Source organism: Mya arenaria, chromosome 7 (genome assembly GCF_026914265.1).
Source record: "Mya arenaria isolate MELC-2E11 chromosome 7, ASM2691426v1".
Classification (NCBI taxonomy): domain Eukaryota; kingdom Metazoa; phylum Mollusca; class Bivalvia; order Myida; family Myidae; genus Mya; species Mya arenaria.
The window spans coordinates 47,350,951-47,368,984 of record NC_069128.1 but is presented as its reverse complement, the minus strand read 5'-3'; the positions used below and the strand labels follow the sequence as shown (position 1 = coordinate 47,368,984).

Here is an 18,034-nt window from a genome sequence, read left to right as displayed (position 1 = left end):
TATGCTTTTTAGTTAGTTTAAATAAAGTATTGCAGAAATCATTATGTAAGTACATTATATGACCAGTAAGATTATATAACTTAGATTAGGAAAATGGTTTAAAGTTATGAAATAAGTAAGATGTTTTATGAATACCAGTCCAGGTTATTGTGAAAGGAAACAAGAATGTGAATTAATTAGGAATGTTTGAAGTGGCAGTGTTTTCGTTCCTGTTTATTTTGCTTTGTCTTACGTTGGCATCACAAATGTTTTATTTAAGACAGTTATTGTTCTTTTTGCTAACACATTGCCATCTGTTTTTGTCTTTTCCAACCGTATATTACGCCATTGCTGGTGTACAACGTAAACTTTGCGTCATGGTAAACAAATCTTGCACTCTTCAACTCTGTGTAACTCTCATACACAGAAACGGGTAAGATTTACCTCCCTTGCTTTATATATTCAGGGGAGAGTAGCATGTAACCACATATATTATTCAGACTAGATCTAGGTATTCTAGCTATCTGGTAGTTGACATGTTTGGGTGAGGCTACTGTTATGGTATCGGCTATTTTACATCTTGGGTTCTAGTTCAGAAATATTTAATTCGTTCTTGTTAAAATCAGCCTTCAGAGGTCACCAAAGGTCGACCGCGTCATGCAATATGAACTAAAATTATTATGGAAAAATAAAATCAAGTGCGAATGTAAATATATGTTGTTTTTTAATATTCATTTTCAAGTGTGCCGTCACATCAACTATATTGTCACATCAACTATATTGTTTTCGAATGAACATTTCTGGTTAGCAATAATATATATTGCCAACATAATTTGTGAGCTTAAATACTTTGATATTTTACTGAAAATCAATATCTTGTGGATACTGGAAAGCCAAAACTAAACTTGATAAACTTGACATTTGTCAATAGTCTAATATTGCATTGTACATTTAAGTAGGTGTATTTTCATTTGTTACAAGATAATTCGAGAACGAAATTAACCTGATTTTATTGGCAGCAACATGCGAACAGTTTGATAAAACATGCTGCGCCCAAACATGTCAAAAGTATTGGAACAATATAATAACCTTCTCTGCATGGTTTACGGCTAAAACTTTCGTACCTAATTTTCGATATACTAGTTTTATATGTGCTTCATATTTTATACATTTGCATTACATATTTCCAGATAAAAATGATATATAAATAGAAGAAAATATGTGATTTTTACCTTAATGAATATCAGTGTTTAATAATGTTTACTTGTCTATTAATTAACAACAAAGATACTCTTTATAGATTGTAGTTTCAGTCCAATTTACTAGGGGGCTGTTTGTTAGATGATCTCTAATTATTTACTGACGTTACTTTTTTAATTTTTACCTAATTTAATATTTTATGCCATTGCTTTGCCATATTATTGCCTTATCAACTAGCTTTTTAGCCCGTTATCATAAAGCATCCTTGTGAAAATGTTCAGCTTGATGAATATATTGGCATTGATTATTCTAAATATCCTCCACTTTTTATCTAATTTGTTAAGATGAACATATTATTTGGAACATTTTCTTACTTATTTTCATAGTTTTGGTGTGCAGACCTTGTTAGATTCCTTTAAAAACCCACTAAGTTGAACATTTTCGCCAAGATGTTAATGAATACCGCCCCATACCATTATATGCTAGATTTATTGAATTATTAGATAAATAATTGGAGTATTCTTGCATACACTTAACATATATGGATCCTTGTTACGATCAGACAGAAGATAGGTATTAAAATAATTGTAATAATGTGCAAGCATTTTGTTTTCTTTCTGTCTTCAATTTTCTGAATTTGCATGCATTCAGAGCCTTGAATTTCAAATGGCTCAGATGGTAATGACACCAAACTGTTTTCCATTGACTGTTGTGTATTCATTTGCCAGGGATTTTATGAGGAAATGCTTACGTGTAGAAAGTCATATCACTAAAGTTTAAGCTTCCCTCTTGTGCTTGTTGACTTATTATGCCTATTGCATTTAAATGAGAAAAATATGCCTTTTATTATATATTTCAATATTGAGTTTCAACTGAATTATTAACCCGCGGAATTTATTAAAGCGTATGTAAAGACAAGATATGTTGCCGATTACAGGCAAAGGTTTCTGGAAACCAGTTTGTTGAAAGTTGTTGGAATCAGCATTGTGAATTTTCAAGCCATTGTACCTCCCCCCTATAAAAAAATGTCTTATTTTCTATTTCATTTTTAAATAAGCATGTAGTGATTGACAAACAACAACAACCCTCACTGAAATTACAAAAAAACGAATCAAACAACGAAGTGTTTGTCGGAGAAATCACATAGTTCCACATACACAGTTCATTCCAAGTTCAATGCTAAACTGTACAAGAAAAAAGTAAACCTTGAGCACAATTCACTTGCACAGTGCTATTCTGGTATGGAAGTATCTTAACTTAGCTGATTAGATAATTCCTTGAATTTTTATTTTTCTCTGTTACAAGTCGACAAATAAAAAGGAAACAAATGTTATTTATTTTTTCACAATATATCTTTTAGCTTTCTTTTAACATAGTTGTAGCCAGATATTATAAAAAGATATATTGAAAAAATTATTTAAAGCTTGCTATATAAGCTTTGCTATATTTAAGATAATGTATTAAAATTGCTCTTAATGTTATTTGACAGAATATAATACTTACTTATATGAAAGTTATATATGTTTTATCATCAAAAATTGAAAACAGGTCTGTGAAGATAAAAACGTAATTAAAGTGCTTCTTTGTTTTGTTTTTTGCATTGATATGAAAGAAAGTTGCAGTGAGCATGCCCAAGGCACTTTTCATCCATATTTAAGTAAAAAATAAAACACCCTCATTTTTGCCATCCTCAGGCTCGAGCCTCCTCAGGAGGTGGGAAATCTACAGATGACATCGTAGACGAAGTTGCTGGTGACATTGTCTCCAAGCTGCCACCCAACTTTGACACAGACGCGGTGTTGCGTCGATTCCCGACCTCATACAAACAGAGCATGAACACAGTGCTCATGCAGGAAATGGTGCGCTTTAACCGTCTCCTATCTGTTATCCGAAGCAGTCTTGTCAACATCCGCAAGGCTATCAAGGTATGCATAAACAGTTTAAGACATAAGTTTATGTTCCTCAAATTAACTTGATATACTCTTAAGGGTGACGATCTGTATAATTTGTTGTTAATTTGGTCATAATTATGTAGAAACAGAAGGAATACATGAACTTTATGATATGTATTCTAATAATAATAATTGCATTGCTCATTGAATTCAAACACTTCATAATAACTTCGGTATAAAATGAGACTGTGAAGTTTACGTATTTTCCCAGCATTGACCAGTTATTTCAATCCTGTGTTTTGTTATACATTATTTGAGTAAAACAATCTCCAACCCATTCTGTCCGATAGGGTCTGGTTGTGATGTCGGCTGACCTTGAGGAGGTTGTCATGAGCATCTTGAAAGGCAAGATTCCAGGCATGTGGATGAAGCGCTCGTACCCGTCCCTCAAACCCCTCGGATCATATGTCAATGACTTCCTCGCTAGGCTTGCATTCCTGCAGGTGAGAAATTTGGTGTGAAGTGGCCATGCAAGTATTTGTTGGTTCAAGCTCCATCACTGGTCTTACAAAATGATTGCAAGTATTGAAAACCAACAAGGAAAGTAAACTTTAGGATGATAATGCCTTGAATGTTTTGAAATTTTCAAATGCTACGTTTGATTGATTTACAAAAGGCATTTGATAGCGTGAAAACTCAACAAAAATCTACTCATTTTGTTGATTAATGTGTGAAAATGAATCAGTGTTACTTATTTGGAGCCAGTTTCAAAATTAAAAACTGAAAAAAACAAGTTGTTGAAAAGTTAAATAGCATGTGGTAAATATTATAGATTAACTTTGTTCCGTATAACAGGATTGGTTTGAGAACCAGGCCCCAACGGTGTTCTGGCTCTCCGGGTTCTACTTTACACAGGCGTTCTTGACGGGTGCACAGCAGAATTACGCCCGTAAATACACCATACCAATCGACTTGCTCGCCTTTGACTATGAGGTTCTCGACGACAAGGAGTATACCACGCCACCGGAAGATGGTGAGTGTTTTTAGCTATACTTTTTCAGTTAGTACAATTTTTCAAAAAAAGTCGAGTTGTCGTCACAACTTTGGTGAAAACAGCGTAAGCATCATTTTGCAAAAAGCTTAGCCTTGGTCATAACACAAAATGATACAAATATACTCATTTCTCTATTCTTCCTACAGGAGTGTATGTGAATGGCCTGTACCTTGAAGGAGCGCGCTGGGACCGCAAGACAAAACTGCTCGGAGAATCCCAACCCAAGATCCTATTTGACCCCGTGCCTACGGTAAAGTGCTCGTGTGATTTAGCATACTGTTGCTCATTTTTCTACAGCATATTAGATAATTGGAAATCTGCCTAAAACTATAGTAGATTTGTAGAGGACGGAACCATTAAAGGTTTCAATGTTTGAAATAAGTTTAGTGCTTTAGGATAGGCATAGCCAAATTTGCGACGGTATTTAGGATTTCGCAAATATTTTTAAAGTTAAAGGTGTCAGCCCGAATTGTTTATCATATATAACGTTACAAATAAAAACATATAACCAATAGGTTTTTTTTCTATTTCCCATTATTTGACTTACAGGTTAAATTAATATGCCCTATTGTTGAGAATATGAAGAATGTCTAATTTTGTGAAATTAAAAACTAGCAAAAAGTACGCTCAAACCATATTTGTGTCAATGTCCCACTATTGTCAGATATACATTGCTTGCTTCTATAGCTTTTCATATAAATATTTATACATTTGTGCTAACGTTGAAATACTCGTATACAACATTAGTTGATAATATCTTAACATCCCATTATCATTATCATTTCCAATTAGGTCACAAACTATTATAAATTGATTTTAAAGAGTTTTGAGACAAATACATCTGATGGAAGCTTGAGGCCAGAGTGCATTATGCTGTACTAGTATTTCAAGATATGTATGAAGATATATAAGGACATGAAGTTATAAAAGAAACGAATTTAAATACTTTACTCTCCCCCCTTGCAGATTTGGGTAAAGCCGTGCAAGCGTCAGGACCTGAGTGAGGATAATATGTACCACATCCCAGTATACAAGACCAGCGAGCGCCGCGGCGTCCTCTCCACCACTGGTCACTCCACCAACTACGTTATTGGCATGCTCGTGCCCACGGACAAACCCGAAGACCACTGGGTACAGCGAGGGGTGGCTATGCTCTGTCAGCTTGATAATTAGGTGTTACCTTAATATGCAGACTCTATAAATATGAAAACATTTGTGATGAAAAATTATCAAGCTTACAGACCATTTTATTTTTTTTATAAATGCCACCACTTAATCAAAAATAAACGCTGAATTATTGTTCTGTAACCTCTGGATACACATTTCGGCTTTATTTTTTCTATTTAATTTGCTTACACTTTTTTCATAAATGTAAACATAAACCTCCCAAAAATCCACAAAAAAACAAAACATATTCATTATCCTTTTTTTTATAAATACATGATTATTTTTAGAAATTTACGTATCCAGAAACAGGGCACCCAGTTGGTATTTGTGTTATGTCCACTTGTATAAAACAATCCTCTTTGGATTGCAAATTGGTGTAGTGACCAGTTAATTATTTATGTTTTTTCGTTATTTTTTACTGTTGTTTTTTTTTGCTTCAAAGACACTGGTTTTGATTGTTTGAGCTTAATGCATTTATGTATTTACAAGTGATATTTCAAGTATTTCAACAAGACATTAATGCCAGATCTTACTTATAATTAAATTGATGTATTTACGTATTTAAACTGTTATTTTGCATATAATTGTTTTTATATTCGTCTGTGATAGCTTTATCTGTTTCACATAGCCAACATGTTATAAAATAGAAAAATTAATTTTTATAGAAACTACTATTTTATTAGGTACATGCTCTAGAAAGCATGTGAATTTTGATAATTAACTATCACTTTGTTTGAAATACATAAACCAAATAAAGACTGTGACTACTTTGGAACAACGTGTTGCTATTTGCTTAAATAAGATATATGTTCATTAAAATAAATATCAATGTTTTCCTTCAACTGTTACTGCTGATGTGATAGTATTACGTGACATTCCGTCCTGGTCTTTTTATATGTATTTATTGTTTTCAAATCTTCAATAAATTCTTTTGTGAAATGTCTTGTTTCCATTCATATATTCATAAGTGTTTCTATCTGTTTAATTACAATATATGGCCCTTGGACAAAGTTTACACATGCCTTGGACTACATGTACACGTGAATGTATATTCAGCTTTTGAACATGGGTAATCAACATGTACTCTTATAATATGAACATGTTAGTCTATATAAAGTATCATCAAATTTGAACACTGGTAATCTAGTGTACTCTTACAATATGAACATGTTAGTCTATATAAAGTATCATCAAATTTGAACACTGGTAATCTAGTGTACTCTTACAATATGAACATGTTAGTCTATATAAATTATCATCAAATTTGAACACGGGTAATCTAGTGTACTCTTACAATATGAACATGTTAGTCTATATAAAGTATCATCAAATTTGAACACGGGTAATCTAGTGTACTCTTTCAACACGTACATGTGGGTATATATAAAGTATATTCAGCTTTTGAACACAGGTAATCTAGTGTACTCTTACAACACGTACATGTGGGTATATATAAAGTATCTTCAGCTTTTGAACACGGGTAATCTAGTGTACTCTTTCAACACGTACATGTGGGTATATATAAAGTATATTCAGCTTTTGAACACAGGTAATCTAGTGTACTCTTTCAACACGTACATGTGGGTATATATAAAGTATCTTCAGCTTTTGAACACTGGTAATCTAGTGTACTCTTACAACACGTACATGTGGGTATATATAAAGTATCTTCAGCTTTTGAACACGGGTAATCTAGTGTACTCTTACAACACGTACATGTGGGTATATATAAAGTATCTTCAGCTTTTGAACACGGGTAGTCTAGTGAGATCTTACAACACGATCACGTGAGTATATATAAGGTATCTTTAACTTTTGAACACGGGTAATCTACCTGAACTCTTTCAACACGTACATGTGGGTATATATAAAGTATATTCAGCTTTTGAACACGGGTAATCTAGTGTACTCTTACAACACACGTACATGTGGGTATATATAAAGTATCTTCAGCTTCTGAACACGGGTAATCTAGTGTACTCTTTCAACACGTACATGTGGGTATATATAAAGTATATTCAGCTTTTGAACACAGGTAATCTAGTGTACTCTTACAACACGTACATGTGGGTATATATAAAGTATCATCAGCTTTTGAACACGGGTAATCTAGTGTACTCTTTCAACACGTACATGTGGGTATATATAAAGTATCATCAGCTTTTGAACACTGGTAATCTAGTGTACTCTTTCAACACGTACATGTGGGTATATATAAAGTATCATCAGCTTTTGAACACAGGTAATCTAGTGTACTCTTACAACACGTACATGTGGGTATATATAAAGTATATTCAGCTTTTGAACACTGGTAATCTAGTGTACTCTTTCAACACGTACATGTGGGTATATATAAAGTATCATCAGCTTTTGAACACAGGTAATCTAGTGTACTCTTTCAACACGTACATGTGGGTATATATAAAGTATCATCAGCTTTTGAACACGGGTAATCTAGTGTACTCTTTCAACACGTACATGTGGGTATATATAAAGTATCATCAGCTTTTGAACACAGGTAATCTAGTGTACTCTTTCAACACGTACATGTGGGTATATATAAAGTATATTCAGCTTTTGAACACGGGTAATCTAGTGTACTCTTTCAACACGTACATGTGGGTATATATAAAGTATCTTCAGCTTTTGAACACAAGTAATCTAGTGTACTCTTTCAACACGTACATGTGGGTATATATAAAGTATCTTCAGCTTTTGAACACTGGTAATCTAGTGTACTCTTTCAACACGTACATGTGGGTATATATAAAGTATATTCAGCTTTTGAACACTGGTAATCTAGTGTACTCTTTCAACACGTACATGTGGGTATATATAAAGTATATTCAGCTTTTGAACACTGGTAATCTAGTGTACTCTTTCAACACGTACATGTGGGTATATATAAAGTATATTCAGCTTTTGAACACTGGTAATCTAGTGTACTCTTTCAACACGTACATGTGGGTATATATAAAGTATATTCAGCTTTTGAACACGGGTAGTCTAGTGTACTCTTTCAACACGTACATGTGGGTATATATAAAGTATATTCAGCTTTTGAACACGGGTAGTCTTGTGTACTCTTTCAACACGTACATGTGGGTATATATAAAGTATCTTCAGCTTTTGAACACGGGTAGTCTAGTGAGATCTTACAACACGATCACGTGAGTATATATAAGGTATCTTTAACTTTTGAACACGGGTAATCTAGTGTACTCTTACAACACACGTACATGTGGGTATATATAAGGTATCTTTAACTTTTGAACACGGGTAATCTAGTGTACTCTTACAACACACGTACATGTGGGTATATATAAGGTATCTTTAACTTTTGAACACTGGTAATCTAGTGTACTCTTTCAACACGTACATGTGGGTATATATAAAGTATATTCAGCTTTTGAACACTGGTAATCTAGTGTACTCTTACAACACGTACATGTGGGTATATATAAAGTATATTCAGCTTTTGAACACGGGTAGTCTAGTGAGATCTTACAACACGATCACGTGAGTATATATAAGGTATCTTTAACTTTTGAACACGGGTAATCTAGTGTACTCTTACAACACACGTACATGTGGGTATATATAAGGTATCTTTAACTTTTGAACATGGGTAATCTAGTGTACTCTTACAACACACCTACATGTGGGTATATATAAAGTATCTTCAGCTTTTGAACACGGGTAATCTAGTGTACTCTTACAACACGTACAAGTGAGTATATATAAAGTATCTTCAGCTTTTGAACACGGGTAATCCACATGAACTCTTACAACACGTACATGTGAGTCCATATAATATCAAGTATATTCAGCTTTTGAACACGGGTAATCTACCTGAACTCTTTCAACACGTACATGTGGGTATATATAAAGTATCTTCAGCTTTTGAACACAGGTAATCTAGTGTACTCTTACAACACACGTACATGTGGGTATATATGAAGTATCTTCAGCTTTTGAACACTGGTAATCTAGTGTACTCTTTCAACACGTACATGTGGGTATATATAAAGTATATTCAGCTTTTGAACACGGGTAATCTAGTGTACTCTTTCAACACGTACATGTGGGTATATATAAAGTATATTCAGCTTTTGAACACGGGTAATCTAGTGTACTCTTTCAACACGTACATGTGGGTATATATAAAGTATCTTCAGCTTTTGAACACGGGTAATCTAGTGTACTCTTTCAACACGTACATGTGGGTATATATAAAGTATCTTCAGCTTTTGAACACGGGTAATCTAGTGTACTCTTACAACACGTACATGTGGGTATATATAAAGTATCTTCAGCTTTTGAACACTGGTAATCTAGTGTACTCTTTCAACACGTACATGTGGGTATATATAAAGTATCTTCAGCTTTTGAACACTGGTAATCTAGTGTACTCTTTCAACACGTACATGTGGGTATATATAAAGTATATTCAGCTTTTGAACACTGGTAATCTAGTGTACTCTTACAACACGTACATGTGGGTATATATAAAGTATATTCAGCTTTTGAACACGGGTAGTCTAGTGAGATCTTACAACACGATCACGTGAGTATATATAAGGTATCTTTAACTTTTGAACACGGGTAATCTAGTGTACTCTTACAACACACGTACATGTGGGTATATATAAGGTATCTTTAACTTTTGAACATGGGTAATCTAGTGTACTCTTACAACACACGTACATGTGGGTATATATAAAGTATCTTCAGCTTTTGAACACGGGTAATCTAGTGTACTCTTACAACACGTACAAGTGAGTATATATAAAGTATCTTCAGCTTTTGAACACGGGTAATCCACATGAACTCTTACAACACGTACATGTGAGTCCATATAATATCAAGTATATTCAGCTTTTGAACACGGGTAATCTACCTGAACTCTTTCAACACGTACATGTGGGTATATATAAAGTATCTTCAGCTTTTGAACACAGGTAATCTAGTGTACTCTTACAACACACGTACATGTGGGTATATATGAAGTATCTTCAGCTTTTGAACACTGGTAATCTAGTGTACTCTTTCAACACGTACATGTGGGTATATATAAAGTATATTCAGCTTTTGAACACGGGTAATCTAGTGTACTCTTTCAACACGTACATGTGGGTATATATAAAGTATATTCAGCTTTTGAACACGGGTAATCTAGTGTACTCTTTCAACACGTACATGTGGGTATATATAAAGTATCTTCAGCTTTTGAACACGGGTAATCTAGTGTACTCTTTCAACACGTACATGTGGGTATATATAAAGTATCTTCAGCTTTTGAACACGGGTAATCTAGTGTACTCTTACAACACGTACATGTGGGTATATATAAAGTATCTTCAGCTTTTGAACACTGGTAATCTAGTGTACTCTTTCAACACGTACATGTGGGTATATATAAAGTATCTTCAGCTTTTGAACACTGGTAATCTAGTGTACTCTTTCAACACGTACATGTGGGTATATATAAAGTATATTCAGCTTTTGAACACTGGTAATCTAGTGTACTCTTACAACACGTACATGTGGGTATATATAAAGTATATTCAGCTTTTGAACACGGGTAGTCTAGTGAGATCTTACAACACGATCACGTGAGTATATATAAGGTATCTTTAACTTTTGAACACGGGTAATCTAGTGTACTCTTACAACACACGTACATGTGGGTATATATAAGGTATCTTTAACTTTTGAACATGGGTAATCTAGTGTACTCTTACAACACACGTACATGTGGGTATATATAAAGTATCTTCAGCTTTTGAACACGGGTAATCTAGTGTACTCTTACAACACGTACAAGTGAGTATATATAAAGTATCTTCAGCTTTTGAACACGGGTAATCCACATGAACTCTTACAACACGTACATGTGAGTCCATATAATATCAAGTATATTCAGCTTTTGAACACGGGTAATCTACCTGAACTCTTTCAACACGTACATGTGGGTATATATAAAGTATCTTCAGCTTTTGAACACAGGTAATCTAGTGTACTCTTACAACACACGTACATGTGGGTATATATGAAGTATCTTCAGCTTTTGAACACTGGTAATCTAGTGTACTCTTTCAACACGTACATGTGGGTATATATAAAGTATATTCAGCTTTTGAACACGGGTAATCTAGTGTACTCTTTCAACACGTACATGTGGGTATATATAAAGTATATTCAGCTTTTGAACACGGGTAATCTAGTGTACTCTTTCAACACGTACATGTGGGTATATATAAAGTATCTTCAGCTTTTGAACACGGGTAATCTAGTGTACTCTTTCAACACGTACATGTGGGTATATATAAAGTATCTTCAGCTTTTGAACACGGGTAATCTAGTGTACTCTTACAACACGTACATGTGGGTATATATAAAGTATCTTCAGCTTTTGAACACTGGTAATCTAGTGTACTCTTTCAACACGTACATGTGGGTATATATAAAGTATCTTCAGCTTTTGAACACGGGTAATCTAGTGTACTCTTTCAACACGTACATGTGGGTATATATAAAGTATCTTCAGCTTTTGAACACGGGTAATCTAGTGTACTCTTTCAACACGTACATGTGGGTATATATAAAGTATCATCAGCTTTTGAACACAGGTAATCTAGTGTACTCTTTCAACACGTACATGTGGGTATATATAAAGTATCTTCAGCTTTTGAACACGGGTAATCTAGTGTACTCTTTCAACACGTACATGTGGGTATATATAAAATATCATCAGCTTTTGAACACGGGTAATCTAGTGTACTCTTTCAACACGTACATGTGGGTATATATAAAGTATATTCAGCTTTTGAACACGGGTAATCTAGTGTACTCTTTCAACACGTTCAAGTGAGTATAAATAAAGTATCTTCAGCTTTTGAACACGGGTAATCTACATGAATTCTAACATCATGTACATGTGAGTGTGTATAAAGTATCTTCAGCTTTTGAACACGGGTTATCTACATGAACTCTAACAACATGTACATGTGAGTCTATATATATAGGATCTGACACGAGTTGTCATATTATACAAGATATTATTAAACGAGTTCATGAAATTGCGAGCTTACTAACAACTTTCATGGACGAGTTTAATAAAAATCTTGTATAAAATGACGAGTGTCAGATCTTTTTTTATCACATGCTTAAAACCGTGTTTTTATTACCAATTTAGTTCCAATATCTAAACCCATTGTTTGGCAGTCAAATTACTTAAGAGTGGTAACAGTGATTTGGTGGGAATGAGCTCCTGCTTTGGTGTCATTTGACCTGTACAAAAGTTAGTGACATTAAACCTAAAAAAAAAAAAATTTCTCCAGGTTCATCTAAGGGGTCACTCCTACCAACTATCTAGCAAAAATAACTATGAATTACTGCACTTTAACAAAGTCAGAAAATCTTGAAATGCCTAAATAAATGAAAGTGAAACAACTTCACAATTTCATCGAAATGTAATGAGTACGAAAAACATGCCAAGAAAAGCACCCAAACGAAAAGTTGCATCAAAAACATGCAGCAAACATGCAGATAAACCTTTAATCTTTCAATTGCAGCAAGTATTCTCACCTGATCATGCATCTAGTTGAAGAAATTTGATCAAGTTTCTGAAAGTATCCAAAAAAATCCCAACACAAGGTTCCGATCCATAACTTTAAAAAAAACAGTCTATTATTTTTTTTATAATATTGTATTTAATAATACAGTCAACCTCATTCCTATTTCATTCATTACCTTTTGATATTACACGAATACAAAAGCCTTTACTTGTGAAATAATAAGTAAATTTAAAAAATAGCATACATGTTGTGACTACATTACACTATTCATTCCGCCCCAAATTCGGCTATGAAGAAGTTATAATGTAATGTAACCACAACATGTATTTTATATCTTTACATGTACACTGAGAGTACTTGCATTTACGCGGTTTATGTGACCTACATTAGTCTGTCAAGTTTTACTGTGTGCACGGATTTAAAAGTTATTCGCTGTCGCTTTCTACGATGATTTTGCAGCGTTTTCTAAGTGTACATGGATTTTCACAACATACAAATGATTACGGCGAAGCCTTACTCTGAACTGCATGGTACATCTACATGAACTCTAACAACACGTACATGTGCGTCTATATAAAGTATATCCAGCTTTTAAACACGGGTAATGAACATGTACCCTTACAACATGTACATGTAAGTCATTTTAAAGTATCCTCAGCGTTTAAACACATGTACATGTGAGTCTATATAAAGTTTCTTCAGCGTTTTAACACGGGTTATCTCCATGTACTCTTACAACACGTACATGGGAGTCTATATAAAGTATCTTCAGCTTTTGATTGATTAAACACAATGCAGAAAGTAATCTGTGTTCATGGAATGTATGCAAAACTATATGCAACCTGGCGTTTTGAATGTATTTAGGTATATTTGGAATGTATTGAGGAAAGGGCACTAATTATAATGCAATCGGCATACTTTTGATACCATTTGCCTCGAAAATGTTCAGGTAATTCTATATAAAAAATGAATGGATAATTAGTTATGTATTATTGAATACATATGTATAAAATATTTAATTTAATGCTCACCTAGTCATATTCACAACATAGACCAATGATCAATACTAAGATTTGAACCTAATCAGTTTAATAATCTTAAAGCTGCAGCCACAAACAATCGACAAAAGGCTAGTTACACTACATATACACTAAAATTTCATCTAAATCAGTTTCATTTAAGCTGCAGTCACAACCAATCGACAAAAGGCTAGTTACACTACATATACCCTAAGATTTCATCTTAATCAGTTTCATTTAAGCTGCAGTCACAAACAATCGACAAACGGCATGTAACAAAATCATTTAAGAATAAAGCAAACAATAAAATTACCTTAAAGGTAAGGTTAGGGTAAGCGCTCCAGTTTGGATAGGGTTATTAGTAAATGCATTTTGATCCGTGAGGTTGAATTCGACTTGATTTGAGTATTTGCATATTTTAATTTCACGAGGCTAGTCGAATGAAATCAAAATCTTCAAAATCCACGAGAGTCTAACACGACATTTCGGATAAAAAAACTGTTATGTTATATGCATAACTGGTTAAATCACTAAAAAGACACATGCTTTCATTATAATTGTCATTTGAATTACACAATATTTTGTTTCATATCGTTATTTTAATATCGCGCAATGATAAGTGTATGATGTGACCTCAATAGAGTGGAATGCGACCGTATTGCACTGGAAATGAATACAAACTACCGTATGTTGTGATATTTATTGCGTGTTGAATTATAAGGTATGTATAAATTTCCATACTAGATGGTTCGTCATCATTTTCCAATGGACCTGTTCAAAACAATAAGATAGTTATAGGTAATGATAATACCAAGATACACAATCACCAAATAGCACCATTCCATCTCGTATGACCTTCCCAACAGACCCAGTTAACACACCTTGAATTCCAGGTTCAACTGATGGAGCTTAACACTCAAGTGTTCCACCTGGCTGAATAGCCATAATTTGGAGATGAACTGTGAAATGTAAATTGTGCCACTTGGCGCTTCGACAAACAAATTGCTTTATAGGACCGCGCATGAATTAACTAAAATACATGCCGCATCAAATGGCGTTTGATCGTGATATTTCATCGATGAATTAAATTTTGTTTCAAAGAAAGCCATCCATGGTTACTTTATATTTAAAAATTACGCTTTCTAACATTAGTACAAGCCTTTGGACCTATTTCCAAACATTTATTTGAACGAGGAAGTAGACTTTTTAACAATTGTTAAAAATTTATCAGACAAATATGTATATATATATTTAAGTTATACAATGTAATATTCAATTTACAAATTTCATACTCAATCTAAACATCAATATACTATGATTCAGCAATGTCAACTGGCCAAATTTCAACCAGATACTGTATCTACATAATTTTATCATATGTAAAGATTTAAAATTGGTCATCCCTCCTCAATTTACCTCTATTTGTTTCAGTTTACTATCATCATTTAATGCTTCTTCTGTGAAAGGTATTTGGGGTGTATCATTCTTGTTTGACCCCTGTCCGTTGGCTTCCTTTAATATTGAGTCTTTATTTTTTAGTTCCATATTTTCTGAGGTTAGTTCTATTTATCATCTGCTCTTCTAAAAGCCAGTTAAGATTTCATAAGCCAGACATAATGTTCCTTCTGTTTGCTTTATATTATCACTGATATTTGGCAATACCCTAAACCATAATAACCATGACATATTTTCAGAAAATCTAAAAATAGTAACAACCATCAAGTTTTTGTTAACATCGTATCTTTTATTGTTTCTGACTGAAAATGCAAGGATTTAGAAATTCTGCCACTTGGACCCAAATCTACCTCGCTGACATTGGCAGAGGTGCACATGTCTGACAATTAAAACACACCATAGAGTGCGAAAATGTTTTTTTTTCCGTTTCTAAATAAAGACATTCTACAGACTGGTTTAAAAAATGATCGAAAGGCTATACGAAATGCGCGCGAAATTCGGTTAATAGTCGAAGTTGTCCGGAACTGCTCGGCCATCTTCGGCAAGCTTTACAATGCGTGTTTACCGGTGGTAATCTGCTTTTTGACATCACGTTTTACGCAACATAAATTAGCCTAACAGTTTTAACGAGATATGATACTGTTCGCTGTGTTTTCAGTTTGACTGGTCGCCGGTAAAACGAGTTATATGTAAGAAATATTCATCACTTTCTATGAAAACGATTTATAAACACGTTCTGCTGGTAAGAACGCATTTCAGAATATTCGGGCATATTCTGAATAATATTTGTTTTTTGATAAAGTGCTAAAACCCGAAAATAATTGAATATTTTTCAATTATACTGATTATCCTACTCTCAGATCGAATCGACTCGACACCACTGAATTTTATCGTTGATAACGCTTGGAGCCAGTATAAATAGTTTGTGTCCATGGTAACGCAGGCCGGAGTTGAAAGAGGAAGCTGAAATATTGTTCACTCCAATTAATTATTGCTATTTTGTCATGTGGAAAATTCCGCCAGAGGTCGGATATATTCGTGTTTATTCGGAATGATTACAGAACAAGGTTGCTATGTGACAACTTTACAACTGTCTGACCATCAATAAATATCTATTCGGAATATTTACAAAAAAGATTGTTATGTAACAATTTTACAAAAGCTTAACGCTAGTTATTTCACTTTTGAGTACTCCCATTTGAACATCAATAAATATATATTAATATGCAATAAACCAATTCAGCCGCGTCCTTGATGCCTTGCATCAACAAGTTTCTTGAACTGTTAAACTATTTCATTAAAATTCCCTTTGAGCTATGTTAACTATTTCAACTTTGAAATTTAACACACCCATTTAAGTGACACACTTATTCAAAATCAATACATACACATGTTATACAAACATAGATTTCGAGTGAAAAGCCATTAACTACCTACTAAATAATGCATTTATGGAAAATATTAAATACTTATCAAAAGATTGTAACCTTGTATTAAATAGCTGAAAACGCAAAAACATTAAATGATTGAGTCTTAAAAGATTAACATTGATCAACTATCCTCTCATAAGGAAGTTTTACCGAGTTTTCTGCACATTCCTTTCAAAGTATTCACGGTATAATTAAAACCACTGTTTTCGATTGATTTAATCATCTTTTTTCGGTAGATTTAAAAACGTTTTAATTGTGGTACATCTTATTTGAGTAAGAGTGCATCTTTAAAGTGTACGTCCACATGGATTCGCTTCAGTTATTGTCCGCAGATAGTCTTTCTTTGCTTTTTGCACTATCATTATCACTTCTGTAAAATATTTTCCTAATCGTACAACTGTGAGTCAATGTTCCGCTTTCCAACTCAGCAATGATTAGTTAAGCCGGGGAGTTAATCGAACCTATCAAATGCGTTGTAAAAGTAATCGTGACTGCTCAATTCATCCATGATAAGCTATGTAAGGCAAACTTGGAGGGACTCTCTCATGCATAGATTCGCCAGGTGGAAAATGTAGATCGAATGTATGTATTAAAATCGATGGCAGTAATAAACTAAGTAACTGAAAGTTGGCACGATCTAGTGAAATTAAGGACTCGAAAGTTCTTCTTTAAGGTATTAAATGTCCAAATAATAAAAGTTAAGTTAAACTGTGTACACAATGCAATAACAGTGACAGGACAGTGAAAGTGATGTTTCCTATTAATTATGTTCAATATTATAATATTCTGTGGTATTGATATTTTATGTGATATAAAAATCTTAGATACGTTTTAAAATACTACATACTATTAATAAAAACAATAATCCCATTTTCGACATTAGTCTGAGTGCACATTTCATTTTAAAGTGTTTTTCGGTACTATAAAGATATTAAGTATTATTTGTCATTTAAGTTTTCTAATTCATTTATTATTATTATCATGTCTTATCTATTGGGTAGTTAGAGCAGCCTCTGTAATAAGTTGTCAATGTCAACTAGGATATGTCATATTGATTTTATTAAAGCCTTGGAAGCGCTATATTCGCCAATATAAATGCCTTTAAGCGTATAATTCGCCAGTATCAAAGCATTGAAAGCGCATTGCTCGCCAGTATCAAAGCCTTGAAATTGCGTTGCTCGCCAGTATCAAAGTCTTGAAAGCGCATTTCTCGCCAGTATCAAAGCCTTGAAAGTGCATTGCTCGCCAATATCAAAGT

The 18,034-nt window shown here is 33.6% G+C and overlaps 1 protein-coding gene across 4 annotated transcripts in view; it reads left to right on the top strand.

Annotated features, from left to right (window-relative positions):
- LOC128240209 (dynein axonemal heavy chain 7-like) overlaps positions 1-6,231 on the top strand; it is a 69,383-nt gene extending 63,152 nt beyond the window's left edge. For all 4 annotated transcript variants that reach the window (XM_052956727.1, XM_052956725.1, XM_052956726.1 and 1 more), the window contains 5 exons: positions 2,874-3,104; positions 3,422-3,574; positions 3,927-4,104; positions 4,272-4,375; positions 5,092-6,231. In XM_052956727.1, coding sequence (XP_052812687.1) covers positions 2,874-3,104; positions 3,422-3,574; positions 3,927-4,104; positions 4,272-4,375; positions 5,092-5,298 — 873 coding nt within the window. In that variant the 3' untranslated portion in view covers positions 5,299-6,231. The remainder of the gene's footprint in view (positions 1-2,873; positions 3,105-3,421; positions 3,575-3,926; positions 4,105-4,271; positions 4,376-5,091) is intronic.
- Positions 6,232-18,034: the final 11,803 nt, after the last annotated feature.